This window comes from Pleurodeles waltl, chromosome 4_2 (assembly GCF_031143425.1).
Source record: "Pleurodeles waltl isolate 20211129_DDA chromosome 4_2, aPleWal1.hap1.20221129, whole genome shotgun sequence".
Lineage (NCBI taxonomy): Eukaryota > Metazoa > Chordata > Amphibia > Caudata > Salamandridae > Pleurodeles > Pleurodeles waltl.
In genome coordinates, this window is record NC_090443.1 from 1,021,721,211 (window position 1) to 1,021,736,336 (window position 15,126).

The 15,126-nt window shown below is 41.8% G+C and overlaps 1 protein-coding gene across 1 annotated transcript in view; it reads left to right on the forward strand.

Moving 5' to 3' along the window:
- LOC138293608 (adhesive plaque matrix protein 2-like) overlaps positions 1-15,126 on the forward strand; it is a 562,975-nt gene that overhangs the window by 436,424 nt on the left and 111,425 nt on the right. Inside the window, exon 13 of the mRNA XM_069232882.1 lies at positions 6,008-6,031. Coding sequence (XP_069088983.1) covers positions 6,008-6,031 — 24 coding nt within the window. The remainder of the gene's footprint in view (positions 1-6,007; positions 6,032-15,126) is intronic.

Consider the following 15,126-nt stretch of genomic DNA (forward strand, 5'->3'; position numbering starts at 1 on the left):
TTTCTGATCTCATCTGCAATTGCATTCTTCCAGATTCTGCAAAAACTGAAGCGGATCTCTCAATAATGAGAGCGCATAGGGTACCATTTACGCGCTCTGCAAACTCAAAATATCCTCGTACTATATTAGTTAATTTCAGAGACTATAGGATTAAAGAGCAAATTATTTCACAAGCAATCAAAAAGAGGTCTGGGGACACCTTCAGTTTTCGCGTATTTTCGGATATGTCTATCACCGTGGCCCATCGGCAAAAGGGGTTCGTTGGTCTGATAGATGACTTCAAAGGACTGGGTTTTCCGGCCGGTATTGTACAACTAGCCAAGCTTAATGTGCTTCATATAGGACAGCGCACGTTTTCAAGCGTACAGGATGCAAATAACTTTTTAGCATCTTTAAAGCAATGTTGATGAGGTTCTTGCAGGAGAGTGGGGGTGGATGAAGTGAGGATTAACGCAAGAGGGAAGAAGGGGTAAAGAGTAGGAAGGAAAACGGTTGTCATGTGGATATTTTTGCTTATTTGAATTCATGTGTCGTGTCATGTGCTTCCCTTCTCTCTCTTTGGATTCCTCAGCCCATCTGTCTTGTTGATCTTTTGGGGTCAGGCTCTAGGAGTGCCATGTCAGTGCACTCTCTTTTTGGGTATGGGGGCAGGGCTATGGTGATGGGGGGGCACAGGGGGTTCAAGGGAGGGAGGAGCCAGGGCAAGTGAGGCCCTCGATGATGATGGGGAGAGGGGGTAGCACAGGGTTGAGTCAGGGCAAAAATGCAGGTGGCGGTCAGCCAGCTATATCCCTTATTCTAAGATGAGATATAAGATGGGAGTGAAATTAAGCGTAATTAAAAATGCAGTTGAAATACAATTGGTCATGGAGATGATGGGGTGGAATATTAAGAAGTGATTGGGTACAAGTTAAGAGTAGCTTCATGTAATTTAAACGGAGCTAATAATAAGGTTAAACTTCAAGCGGTTCTTAACTGGCTTGAAACATCTCAAGCGCAAGTCACCCTTCTGCAGGAAACTCATTGGAAGGCCAATGTCAAATTACCTAAACTTCATGTGTATATCGCCCACCCTTACTTTGCATCGGCCGATGCCGCGGTACGAGGTGTGGCAGTTTTGTTTTGGAGAAAATTTGCAGGGAGGATAAAGGGAGTTTTTAGAGATCCGCAGGCAAGATGGATAGTAGTTACAGCTATGTTGCCAGAAAAAGTGATCCACTTTGTAAGCTTTTATGGCCCAATAGAGGAAGACGTAGCATCAATGCAGGCTCTATATGTACATTTATCTTCACTGTCAGGCTATTTTATAATCGGAGGGGATTTCAATATAATACCCAATGTCAAATGGGACACAACATGTAGGAATAAAGTGCAAAATAAACCGAGAGCCTGTCAAATGCTTTTTAAACTGATCTCGGATCTAGCGTTAGTAGATGTGTGGCGGGCGGACCATCCCCAGGAGAAAGAATTTACATGCTATTCAAAAAGGTTCAATACAGCATCAAGAATTGACTATATCCTAATCTCATTTGCACTGCAGTGGCAGGCGTCAGGAATACTTGCAAATTATTTTTCTGATCATTCCGTTCCCTGGGTTATTATTAGTGAAACAGGAAATCAGCAGAGCCGCCCGCAATGGCGATTGGATATATCCCTCTTGGCAGAGGAAGGTTGGGTAGCAAATCTTTTTAAAGCGTTGGTTACGGAATTTTTAGCGGTGAATATCAATTCAGCCTCTCTTTTTAGCATTTGGGGAGCCACTAAAGCTTATATACTAGGAGAGGCAATTTCCTTTAAGGCTTACCTAGAGAAAACAGCTGGCGATCAAAGTAATTTGCTTCAATGGGAACTAGAGCAGGCATTAAAAAGAAATCAATTACTACCCAGTTCAGAGACATTGAAAAGAGCTCAGGCCCAACTAATGGACTTTTATCTATCTCGCGAGATACTCAATAGGCATACAAGCTTTCAGAGGCAGTATGAAGGAAGCGAGCATGCAGATAGATTTCTGGCCTGGTTAGTTAAAAAGAGATCCAACTCTAATTTAATAAAAGTTATTTTTGATGAGAAGCTGGGTATAATGGTTAGTCAGTTTAAAGAGATAGAAAAAGCATTCCTCTCGCATTATTGTTAGTTGTATACCGAGACGATACAAGTGAATACTTTACAAATCAAACAGTATTTAGATTCAGTGATACTGCCAAGCTTAGACCCAGGGGCACAAAATATATTAACGTCCCCTATCACTCTTAATGAAGTGGTAGAGGCAATAAGCGGTGCCACCTATGGAAAAGCGCCAGGAGAGTATGGGCTTCCTGTGGAGGTTTATAAAATATTAGAGGATCAAATCGCCAAAATATTAGTCAACCTATTCAACAAAATATAGAAGGAGCTGAGGTCCCTTCAGCATTTTCCAGTATAGTGGTTCGTTTTGCTAAAAAGGATAAACCATCGAAATATCCGGGTTCATATCGTCCGATTAGCCTCCTAAATGAGGACTATAAATTATTCACCAAGATACTTGCGGGCCATACGGCTCAGGTGGCGCAAGGACTGATACATGAGGATCAATGTGGATTTTTAGCGGGAAGGCTGGTGTCCACCAATACTCATTTTGTGATTCAGGCGATGGATTTTTTAACTCATTATCATCATCCGGCGGCGATCATAATGCTCGATGCGGAAAAAGCATTTGATCTAGTTCAATGAGAAGCACTGTTTATGGTTCTAGGCAAGTTCGGTTTTCCAGGGAAGTTTATTCAGACGCTGCGTAGGGGCCCAAGCCAAGGTCTCGGTAAACGCACAAATAGCAGGACTGGTACAGATATCACGGGGCACACAACAGGGTTGTCCTTTATCCCCATTGCTGTTTGCACTCTTTATTGAGCTATTGGCTGCAGCAATTCGGCAGGACCATTATATACAGGCTCCGCTTCCTTTAGCACCCAAGGTGAAATTATTCGCCGATAATATGATTTTGTATCTTTGTGCAGATTTGCATAATATTGATAGAGCTTTTTCAAAGATCAAGGCTCTTTCGGACTTGGGGGGCTATAAAATTAATCGGTCCAAATCAAAAGCTCTTTTGTATAATGCAGAAATATCAGTTCTACCAAAGGATATTTGGGTATTATCCTAATCTTCTAGCCCCATTAGGTATCTAGGCGTATATGTGTCTAAGAACCCAGCAGATTTGTTTCCGTTAAATTACACAAGGGTTCTTGAAAAGATTCAAGGATTATTATCGAAATGGCAGGAATCCACGATTATAGGAAGGACCGCACTGGTCAAAATGATGATTCTCCCTGTGTTGTTATTTATTTTTTCTAGTATAGTTTTGAGAGTCCCTAAAAAGTTTTTCCAAGAGTTGGATTCATTGATTAGACAATTCATATGGAACCATAAGAAACCTCGGCTACCGATAGAGAAGCTAACTTGTACAGTGGAAGATAGGGGGCTGGCACTCCCCAATGTTCAAATATACTATGAAGCTACTATTTTGTATTGGGCTTCAAGAGCTGCGCAAATGCCAAATCTCGATTTCTATCTTAACCAAATGTTGCCAGAAACAAACACACAGCTTTTACGATTTCTTAAATATATCCTCGCCTCCCAAAAAGGGTAAGATATAAATTACTGATAATGATACAGTTTAGTATACTATTAATACAGGCTAAATATCAAATTTGTAAGATTCACCCATTAATGAGACTTAAGGATACATGGATGATAGGCTTAGAAATTAGTCAAAGCTATGTTCAAAAGTGGGAAGAGGTAGGGATAAGGACCCTAGCAGATTTTCTTATAGGGGATTGTATTAAAGCATGGCCGCAGTGAGTCGCAGTGAGTAATGGAAAAAAATTACATTTCAGAAAGTTTAACATTTTCCTACTGCCAAATTAAACATTTTTTTACAATCAACGGAAAAAGTAATAGATGGCTCCAATGAAGCTAATTTCCAGGCCTTTTATAATGATCAATTAGGCTTTGTCAGATGGTATAAGACACTTCAGGGAGGGTGTTCAATTAAGGCAATATCCCAACTTTTGGTCAGAGTAGAAAATATTACTGGGTGTAAAATAGGAATACAACAATGATGAAAGCACAACAAGGTGTCACAAAAAGCACTTAGAGGGGCAAATCTTAAAAGAATTACACTTTATTCCAAATGGCTGCTATATTATACCCCCGTTAGAATAAAGAAAATGTGTCCGGAGGCATCAGGTCTGTGTCCGCGCTGTCAAAGGACCCAGGGGGATTGGCTACATATGTGCTTCTCATGCGTGCACTTGGCAGGGTACTGGGAAAAGATCTTTCAAAGGATTAGTGTCATAATATCATATGAGCTAGCTCCTAGCCCATTAGTGGCACTATGGGGTATTACACAAAGCACAGATTTGTCTATTTCCGCTAGACAAATAATATTTGTGGGCACCTTGATAGCCAAATCACTTCAGGCGTTGAAATCACCAATACCCCCCACGTGTGCGGCATGGGAGGCAAAGATGGAGGCAATACGGCAAAAGAAAAGTTGAATGCCCAACAAGTCGGAGCTTTACAGAGATACCAGGGTATATGGGGGGAAGATGAGAATTGTGGAGAACGATTGGGTTAGGGGGGGAGATAGAGGTTAAGATACAAGGCCGCGATTACAGATATACTTACAGATATATTTGCTCAATTATTATTGGGATAAGGGCATTCGTAAGAATTGTAGTACATTAGATTGATTTACAAAAATTGTATGTCATGATGTAACAGGATCAAGTTTTGATCTGTGTAATGTAATTGCACCTGCAGCAAAAATAATTAAAAAGTAAAAAATAAAAAAAAGAGCTTGTATCAGACAATAATTCATAAGCCTCATGAGGTCGCTATTAACACGTTTTCTGGTTAGAATGCACACTCTTCTTTTGCAATGGAATATAACTCCACTTAGCTTAGTTTAGCATAAGTCAGTGAATATGATGGTGGTCAATACATAAAGTTACCCGTTTTGTTAATATGATCATTAAATCAAAGGTAAACCATACATTAGTCTATCAAAATGATTACTTAACATCTCTAGATTTTTATCACGAAAATCTACACTTTACTGGAAGAAGGTATTAATTTGTAGGCTAACTATTTTCTGCTTTTGCTAACATCCAGCATAGCTCTTATAATTAGTGATAGGGTATAAATGTGCTACAAACTTGCTAACCATGTTGGGAATGTTCATATTGTTTTACCTGACCAGGTTATGCATTGCAGCATTTATTTTTTCATTTATTTTTTCATTCTGTGTGGTCACCTAACTTTCATATTTTATGCAATAGTCTTCAGTTTTAGAAATAAACAAGTTTGTATGCCCTAAAAGAGGCTTTGGAGGCCCACTGTGTTCCTAAACCCATCTAGTTGGACTGATCATAATCAGAAAACATTAATTTAACAGTGCTGCTCAGTGTGTTGTGTACAACTCACAGTCACATTTTTTATAATTCATATTGGCTCATTTAACCGAGTCCTTGCACCAAGGGGTTGGAAACTCTAGTCCTGTGGCTCTGGGGGAGTGTGGGGGAGGCTGATCATGGCAGCCTGCCTTTCAGTGTGAGTAGGGACAGTACCATAGGACTCACATGTGGCAGGGCACTGCAACACTGAACCTTTGGATGATCTGCCAGTTTCTGTGAAAGAGAAGTCTTTTTAGAAACCTTTTGATAAAACTTTACCAAAATATGTTCCTTGAAATGTTCTTCTGTCAAACATTTAAAAGGAGGAGGATCAATCTTCTTTGGTGTTATATAATTTGTGTTTCATTCCTATTTCTCTGTAATGCATAGATGAAACAGCCACTAGTATGCTGTTGCATCACACGTCATTCATTGGATAACATCAAGTGTCGCCTGTCACTGTGACATGTCCATAGAGATGCATGTCATTTTACTACTATTGATAGAGATGATGGGTGTGAAAAAAAAGTAATTTTCAAAGATTTGATCATAGGTTTTTATTTTTTACTTTTCAGGATGTTGCACGTGTTGCGAGGGAGGTAAGAAAATGGCTTTTTCTTTAACTATTTCATGTGGTTTGTAGAGAACCATGCTTTCTTAATCATCCTATAATATGCCCTCTAATTTTAGACAGCAGCATTTTAAGTTTTTGATTACTTATGTCTGTTACTTGGATGTGCAATAATACTCATGAAAATAAAATCAAAAACTTGCCAAGGCAGACCTAGCAGCTTTGCCAATGCTTACTTATTCTTTTAATATACTTTTGTTCATAAATAATATCACACATTTCCAAACTTAGCACATTATACATTTTCCATATGCAGTATCCATCGATGTATATGTAGCTTTACGTTTACAGTAAAAGGCGTGCTTAACAGAGGACACTCCAAGGCATATTTACAAATATACATATTTAAGTATCGAGCAGTTGGCTGTGAGCACACTGGTGTGTCCAGAACAGAATAACAGTATTGTTTTGACTTATACTGGGTGCTCCCTTGTGTTTGGACAAGCTTGTACCTCTCTGATGAGTTCTAACTAGAGTGAAACATTTGTTCAGGGGCGCTTTTATTTATTTTAAATTGGCTTGGTTTGTATTTTACCAATCCAAACCTGTAATACTGTGCCTGGAGTAGTAAAGGCTTTTGTCATTTTCAACTTAGCATAGATGGCACTGTGCTAATCCTGCGCCTAAAAATGTTGCTATAAAGATGGCAAAAGTCCCGGGGCCTAATTATGAGTTTGGTGGACGGGAACACCCGTCCGTTAAACTCCCAACAAGGTGGCAGCCGCCGTAGCGGCGACCCGTTTAGCCGGACCTGTTACGAGTTTCCCGCTAGGCTGATGGGCAGAAACCAAGGTTTCCTAGCGGGAAACTGGAGGCAGCATTGTCTTCAGCTTGCAATGCTGTCACCTGCGGGTGCACCAGCCCCCTCTCAATGTTCACTGCATGCACAGCAGACAATAAACATTGCATTGGTGCTGGACAGGGGGACCCTTGTGCCCCACTGCACCTGTTCTCCGCCAGCATGTTCATGGCGGTAAAACCACAATGAAAAGTGTGGCGGAGAACAAGGTTGTAATCAGCATGACGGCTAACTGCGCACTCCACCCGCCGCCAACCCTGTTTTGCATAATTTATGCAGCTCTCTAGGCCTGAAAGAGTATTTTTTTAACTTGTTCTGGGTGCTCCCTTGTGAATATACAATGCTGTACCTGTCTGATGAGCTCTAAGAAGAGTGAAACATGTGTCATATGTTTCTTCATTCCAAGTTGGTTTGGATGATATTTTACCAATCCAAAGCTCTAATACCGTGTCTGGGGGAAAGGCTTTTGTAACTTGTCATTGTGCTAGTCCAATGCTCAAAGACTTTGCTGTAAAAAGCTAGAAAGTCTTTGTCCCTTTCTAGCTCGGTGTGGATGTCACTAGCTAATCGTATGCTTAAAGACTTTTCTGTAAAATGCCAAAAGACTTTGTCCCTATCTAACTCTGAGTGGATGGCACTGTGCTAATCCTTTGTTTTAAAACTCTGCTAGATTAACAGACATTTGAGGTGGGCAGATTCAGAGTGTTGCTGGTGTTGTAGTGTGCTCTATATAAAGGAGGTGCTTTCCACCTAAACCTGGACACTACCCAGAGTTCCTTCTATTTTAATTATGGCCCTTGTCTTAGTAATATTTTATACTGACACTTCTGTTTGCTGATTTTGAAATATTTGTTTTGTTTAAAGTTATCTTTTTTGATGGTGCTGTGTTTTTAACAGTGCTGGGGACATTTTAATGGTGAAAGGTGTCGACAGGGGCGGGGGGGGCACTTTTATTCATCTGCTAATGACTTGTGGCCATGCCTAGTGCTGCTGCAACCTCATCTTAGTTGCCACATCAGTTGAACTACAACCACCATTTTAAAGAGTGGTCTAGTCTTTTTCTTTAGCGCTCCAGCCCGGTACTTAATGTATACTACTGCGCATGCCTGCGCAAATCCTTCTGCTCCTGTCTACCGACGGCTGGGGCAGGGGGCAGAAACTCTGCCCATTTTTCAATTGAAGATGCTCCTAATTTATTGCTCAGAAAATTTGCTTCAAATTTATAAGGGGATAACTAATAGCTGCAGGAACTAATTTCCCCTATGGGAAGGTCCCAATACTTGTATAAAGTGTAATTAGAAGGCTGAACGCCCCAAGGCATTACTGGTCAACCCTAAATCTCCCAAATCTTCATGTTGCTTTCAAAAGAAGCTGGTGCAATGTTTCATACCAAAACATAGCTAAAAATTAATGAATCCCTGATATAGTGATGAATCTTCCACCTGGAGGATACCATCACAACTAGCAACATTGAGGATAGAGTAGGCGGGGTTGCTATTATTTTAAAAAAACAATACAAGGCTAATTTCGTAGACCTAGATATGCAAGGTAATGAAAGCCTCCAATTTTCTCTGGAATTTGGTCTAATATTCGCCTTCTCAGGAATTGTAAGGTATCACCCCCCTGGTGTCTCCTCCCAATTTATCACAGCTCTGCCAAAGCTAATGGCTGAGAGCAGCCTTCAAAAAGCAAACTTTACCTTGCTAGGAAATTTTAATTTACAATTCGAGCCAACTGAGAAAAAAACCCTGTAAAGGGTCTTGCTCATGATCTTGAGGCATTACAATTTTGTCAGATAGTAAAGCCCTCTACACAATAGAGGGCATCTAATAGACCCCATATTCACAAACATCAAAGAGCTGATGGCGGAAGACCCATTGACTATAATATGGTCTGACCATAACATAGTTTGGGTATCGATTGAGGTCCCGAAAGGGGCGCTGTGACTGTAGTGGGGGTGGAGGGATGGGGGTGATGTGTGTGGCTGTGGGGGATGGGGGCAGTTGTGTGGTGTGTGCGTGTCTGCTGGTGTGTGCGTGTGTTGAGTGAGTAGACCGGAGGGGGGTGGGGGTGTTATTTTGTGTATCCGAGGGGGTGGGTGGGTTAGTGTGTGTATGGGGCGGTGGGTGGTGGGGTGATTTTGGATGGAGGGGGCGGGGATGTCAGGTGAGAGTTGGGGGGGTGGGGGAGCCACCTACCGGTGACAGGGAAGGAATTCCCTGTCACCTGTAGGGCCTACTGCCATGTTTTCCGTGGCGTTGCCAAAGCCACAGAAACCATGGCTGTAGGCTGGCGTATAATGCCAGGGGTGGTACTCTGTCGGCCACCGGGCTGGAGATGGACTTCTCCGGCTGCGGCTCATACCGCCATGGAAGTGTAAGTGGTAAATTGACGGGTTGGATGCAGCCAACCCGCCAATCTCATAATGTGGCGGTATGTACCGCCAGCCTGTTGGCAGTAATACCGCCACATTACCCTGGCGGTCAGAAGACCGCCAGGGACATAATGAGGGCCTAAATGTTTCCAGGTGGTCCAGAATGCAGCTGCCAGAATAATTTATGAAATTTCAAAATTTAATTCACCCAGAGTGGCTTTAATAGACCTGCATTTGCTGGCAGTGGAAAAGCAAATCTTCTTCATGGCCATGTGTATTGTGTATTGTTCCATTCACGCAAAAGGCCCAATCATTATCCAGAATCTATTGGCTTCTTATGTCCCAGTAAGGTCTCTTCGTTCAAGCAGTCAGTGACTTCTGTCAATTCCTAGGATAAAAAAAGCAAGGAGCGGTGGCCATTGCCTTCCTGGCGCATAGGTTTTGGAATGCTTTCCCAGCTCCCGTCAGAAGTCAGCAGTCTGAATTGTTTTTTAGGAAACTTCTTAAAACTCACTTTTTTAGGACCTGAGCGTGTGTATTCCTGGAGCAGCTTGAAGTGGTTGTCAAAAGTGTGGGGTGGCCTGTTCGGTTAGCCAGGTGCTATACAAAACCAGTTTGAATTTAATTGAATTTATTTGAGTCACTTCTTCATGGATATTCCATTTCTTTGTGGCTTATTGCATCCTTTGGAATCCAGACTTTTGCCCAGGCTGGCTACTCTTTTCTTGTGATCCTTCATCCTCTAGTATAATTGTCTCTTGTAACTATAACTCGTGCCCTAAGATAACTATCACTCAAGGCCCCACCATGCTCAGTCTTGTCATCAATGATGTAATTTCAGATGTTGCAGTGATATTATCGATGATGCCATAGAAGATATCATGACGGATGTAATATGTGGGGTAATTAGCTATGCATGGCGAGGGTGCGAGTCATAGTTACTTTAGGGCAAAAGATATAGGTACCTGAGATAACTATAACTGATGAATTTCAGTGTTTTTACAAAACATTACATTGTCACTGAAATTTGTACCTAACCATAATGCCACTTTGACCTTTGGTTTTGTTCAGTGCATTTCTAGGGCTATTTTTTACTTAAAGTAATATTTTATTAGAATTCATAAAGCCAAGCCTCACCATGCATGCCCTTTGGCCATGTGTAGTGGGGTGTTGGCCACAGGGCCTATCCCCTGCTAGCAGCCATCCCTAAGCCGCAGCCTTCTGCAAAAAAAAATATAAAAAGTGATCCTATTGAGTTTCTGACGGGTGAGCATGTCAATATATGTAAAGCAGATCTATCATTTTTCTCAAAAATCACTAATATGTTTTCACCAAATGTATATGTCAAACATTCATACAATGCAATGTTTAATAATGTTGATTATTATAATTTTTTTAATACAAACATTGTCTGTGACTCTTTCTTTTTATATAGTTTTTATTATTGCATTTTGTGGATGGAAAATGGTGAAACAAAAAGTCAGAAATATATATATATTTGTTTTTTAATTAAAACATGCATGTCTCTGAGTTTTTCTTTTATCATTTTCAGCCCGAAAATGCAATCATAACAACAACCACAAGAGGGCCTTGCACTTTTGCTAAAGAGCATAGTGCTCCAGCTAGGAGTGCTTTAAAAAAGATGGTAAATTCTCACTGGGTCATAGTTTAATGAACTAGGAGATTTAGGGCCTCATTCCGAGTTTGGCGGAGGGGGTTACTCCATCACAAATGTGACGGTTATCCCGTCCACCATATTACAAGTTCCATAGGATATATATAATGAAAATATAAATATAATGAAACTTTTAATATGGCGGACGGGATATTCGTCACGTTTGTGATGGAGTAATCCGCTCCGCCAAACTCATAATGAGAATCTTACTGTGTTTTATAACGGTGATGGGAGGCTGCTGAACTCCCTGTAGCCCACAACAATAAAAAAATATTTGGTGGTGCCCCCCCCAGCACCACCCTCCTATTCTAGGGGCATCACCAAGCTCAACAAAATATTTTTTAAAACCCTTGCGGAGAATTATGGGGTGCTCATCCAAAGGAGCAGTGAATAATAAATGAGCTGCAAATGAGCTGCTCCTGTCACTCCTTGATCACTCAATTTATTTTAGGGACTCCTGTATATAATTATTTATGAGGGGAGAGGGGTGCACCCCATTCCCCAGGGCCTTAATTTTTTTTAATAAGGGAAGGGGGGACGTGCTGTCTCCTGGGACACTGCAGATTATCTCACTCTGGGGGATGAGGTCCCTGGGGCCAAAATAGGCATGGAGAGGTGGGGCAGGTGGACCTCTTCCCCTTGGATTAGCATTCTGGCCTCGGGGAATAGGGTCCTTGGGGCCCAAAAGAGGTTTGGGGATGGGGCCTTTTTTATCAATTTGGGCCTTTATGATAGGGTTCCTGGGGTCCATTTGCAGCTCAGAGAGGGGAATCTTATGTCCCCTCCCTTTAGATTACCATTTGGAACATGAGGATGTGGTCCCTTGGGCCCTAACTGGCTTGGGGAGGGGGGGGGGTCTCATTAATGCCCGCTTGCCCAAATATATATTAGTAAAGACCCCGTGGCCCTGGCCGACGGGTCTTTTATTCTTTTAAAAAAAACACCAATTTGCGGGACTCCTGTGGGATCCTGGCTTGCGGCCAGATGCTGCGGTCAACCCCTATAATCCCCCAACCCTGCGCTGTGCATGGCCCTCGGCCAGAGCATGCAGCCAACCCCACTAGCCACCTAACTCCACACTGCCCATGGCCTGAGCACAGCAGGAGTTGGCCGGGGCTGGAGCCGAGACCAAAGATGGCTGCCAAAACTTTGTTGTTCAAGTGTTGACAGACAATCAGATATTAGCCTCGGGACAGCTGGATCCGTGGAGGATCCTCATCACTAGATATCTATATTTTTAAACTGTAATATCTCCAAAACTACTGAACGGGTTTACACCAAATCACGAAAAGTGTGCTTTCCATTCAAGACCTAGCTTTCTGCCAAGTGTGGTGTAAGTCGTGTTCAAAATGTTGAAACATCCCATTGACATAGAATAGGGAAAAAGTGTTTTGGGACCCCCCTTTTTGTTAGCCCCCACTCAACAGATCACCCCGAAACTCTCTAGACAGAAGCTGAACTAACCAAAGTGTACATTTTTAAAATTTTGTGAAGATTCATCAAACGGCGTAAAAGTTATTGGCAAAACAAAAAACACTCTATCTATGGTAAAAATGGTCCTAACCATAACTTCCTAGTGGCAACTGCCACTAGGTTATATATATATATATATATATATATATATATATATATATGTATATATGTATGTATGTATATATATATATATATATATATATATATATATGAATATATATATATATATATATATATATATATATATATATATATATATATATATATATATATATTAACTAGTGGCCACTAGGAAGCACAGTTACCAAGTTTTGCTGAAATTATTCCATCCTGTTGCTCTTTATATGACGATGTCGTAAAGTCACACAGACCTGCTTTCTATCTGCAGTGGTGTTGCTTTCAGCAAAACTTGGTAACTGTGCTGTGCTTTGAATTCACCTACTAATGTTTTTAAACGTGCTTTAATGTGTGTTTGGCTGCAGCAACCTACCAAGGCAGAAATGATTGTCTACTAAAGATGTAATATAAATGTGCAGGACTACCACTACCAGGATGCATTGTGTAACTCACCAGAACATTTAATCAAGTAATCAGGTGCCTGCAATCATTTGCTCAACCCAAGCATTTGGCCTGTGACCAGGGACGAGATGTCTGAAATGCGTAAGGCCTGGAAAATGTGTAAAGAATTCTTTGAATGTTATTGGCTTTGCTGCTTTCCGAAATAAACTGCAACCTGTTGAAAGTGCGCTTTTGTCCAGAGGACAACTTTGTTTGGATATATATATATATGATTAAGTAATGCCGCGGCTGCTGCCAGGCAACCGCTATGGGAATGGCGCGTGTTGTTGGGTGCAGCCTCTGGCTTCCAAAATTCCAGATGTCTCCCCAAAAAGGACGAAGTATGCACTCTCAAAGTAAATTGAAAATGCTTTATTCCAAAGAATACAGCCCTCTGCTACGCGTTTCGGCACCAAGTCTTGTTCACACACTGGGTGGCTGTGTTTCCCAAATCAATTTATCTTGTGTGAACAAAACAAAAGAAATCAAAAGAGGACCAGTAAGTGCTTAAATCAGTAATTTGTATATGGCCTCCCTCTTTGACAAAAAAGGGAAACTCAATACATAAATGTAAAACAAACAATGGTATCTGCAGCATAATGTAATTGCATTATATTTGCCAAAGAGCGTACCCCATGTGTTGATAAATATTCAAATATACCACACAGAAGTCTGAAATATTAAAACAGAAATAATATCTGCCCTGCATTCTATAATGTGCATAATGCGCATATGACAATGTTCAACAACATTTCAAGGCATAATTACCAAGGATAGTCAGGTAATACACAAAAATGTACATTAGCAAGCTCACAAGAAAGGAAGCATATCCTGCCCCCATGCACTAAAATATTGTAAAGATATAGCCCAAGTGGGCGACATGACCTGTCCAATGCACTAAAAAATTGTAAATAATGAAGAACATGTAAACATAGAGCCCAAGTGGGCAACGTTGCTGGTAGCTGGGGACCCACTATTCTCCAAAGGAGGCTAGTTAAACAGAAAAAGGTTCAAGGCAAAATCCTAATGATCACAGCCCTGCATAGAAATGCATGATATGTGCGCACACCCAATTTTGCAGAATTTAACAAAATACAGGGAGAAACTAATAAGGATAACCTGATAATGAAAATAACATGTTGATGTTGTTTGTCCGTCGTTGTCTACTATGACCAAGGACATCAAGTTGAGGAGGTTGACTGGGTACGGTGTGTCTGGCTGTGGCTGATCAGTTGGACGCGGGCTCAGAAGGCTCTGCAGCATGTCAGGCACAAGTGGTCTACTGGGTTGGTCGGCAAGGAGTTAACTATGGATTTGGGCAGCTCACGCTTCTTCTGTGCCTCTGATCGTAGGAGGTAGCGCCTCTAATGATGCAGCTTTGCCAGGCAGTGTGGTCCTGCGCTAGGGTAGAACTTTTTCTGCCCACCTTGTGTGCGTTTGCCTTCCAGGGGAGGCCTGTGTCTGGCATAGGTACAAGGTGCAGGGGTGTAGGTACTTGGCAGACCAGCTTGAGAAAGGACAACTTTATCTGAAACTTTGTTCTGCCAGGTAGTTTTCAGCAGCCTTCTTAAGCAGTTCATGTGGAAGTAATTCAGCTTTTTGGCATGGCACTCATGCACAGTCCATGTCTCACAGGCATACAGTAGTGTGGGCAGTATGACTGCCTTGTACATCTTCAACTTTGTGGACAGTTTGACACCTCTACTCTCCCACACTGACTCCTGCAGCCATCCAAATGCAGAGCTTGCCTTGGCAATGCGTGTATCTACCTTATTGTCAAAGGTCACAGATCTGGAGAGTGTGCTGCCGAGGTATGTAAACTTGTCAACAGCCTTCAGGATGTCTTCTTCAGCAGTGATAGTTGGTTTTGCATACGTCTTCTCCGGTGCGGGCTGATGCAAGACCTCAGTCTTCTTGGTGCGGATTGTGAGGCCGGAATTTCTGCAGGCAGTCAAAAAGTGGTTCATGCTCTGTTAGATCTGGACCTCTGTGGCAGTATTGAGGCCTCTTCAACCTTGGTCTTGAACTGTAGCCTCCGCAGGTTAAAGAGCCTGATATCAGTCCTATATCTGATCTTGATGCTGGTTTCTTTGTCATCGCAGAAGGCATCTGACAGCATGGCCAAGAACATCATGCTGAACAGCCTGTGTGCCAGTTCACAGCCTTACTTGACTCTGTCGGTGA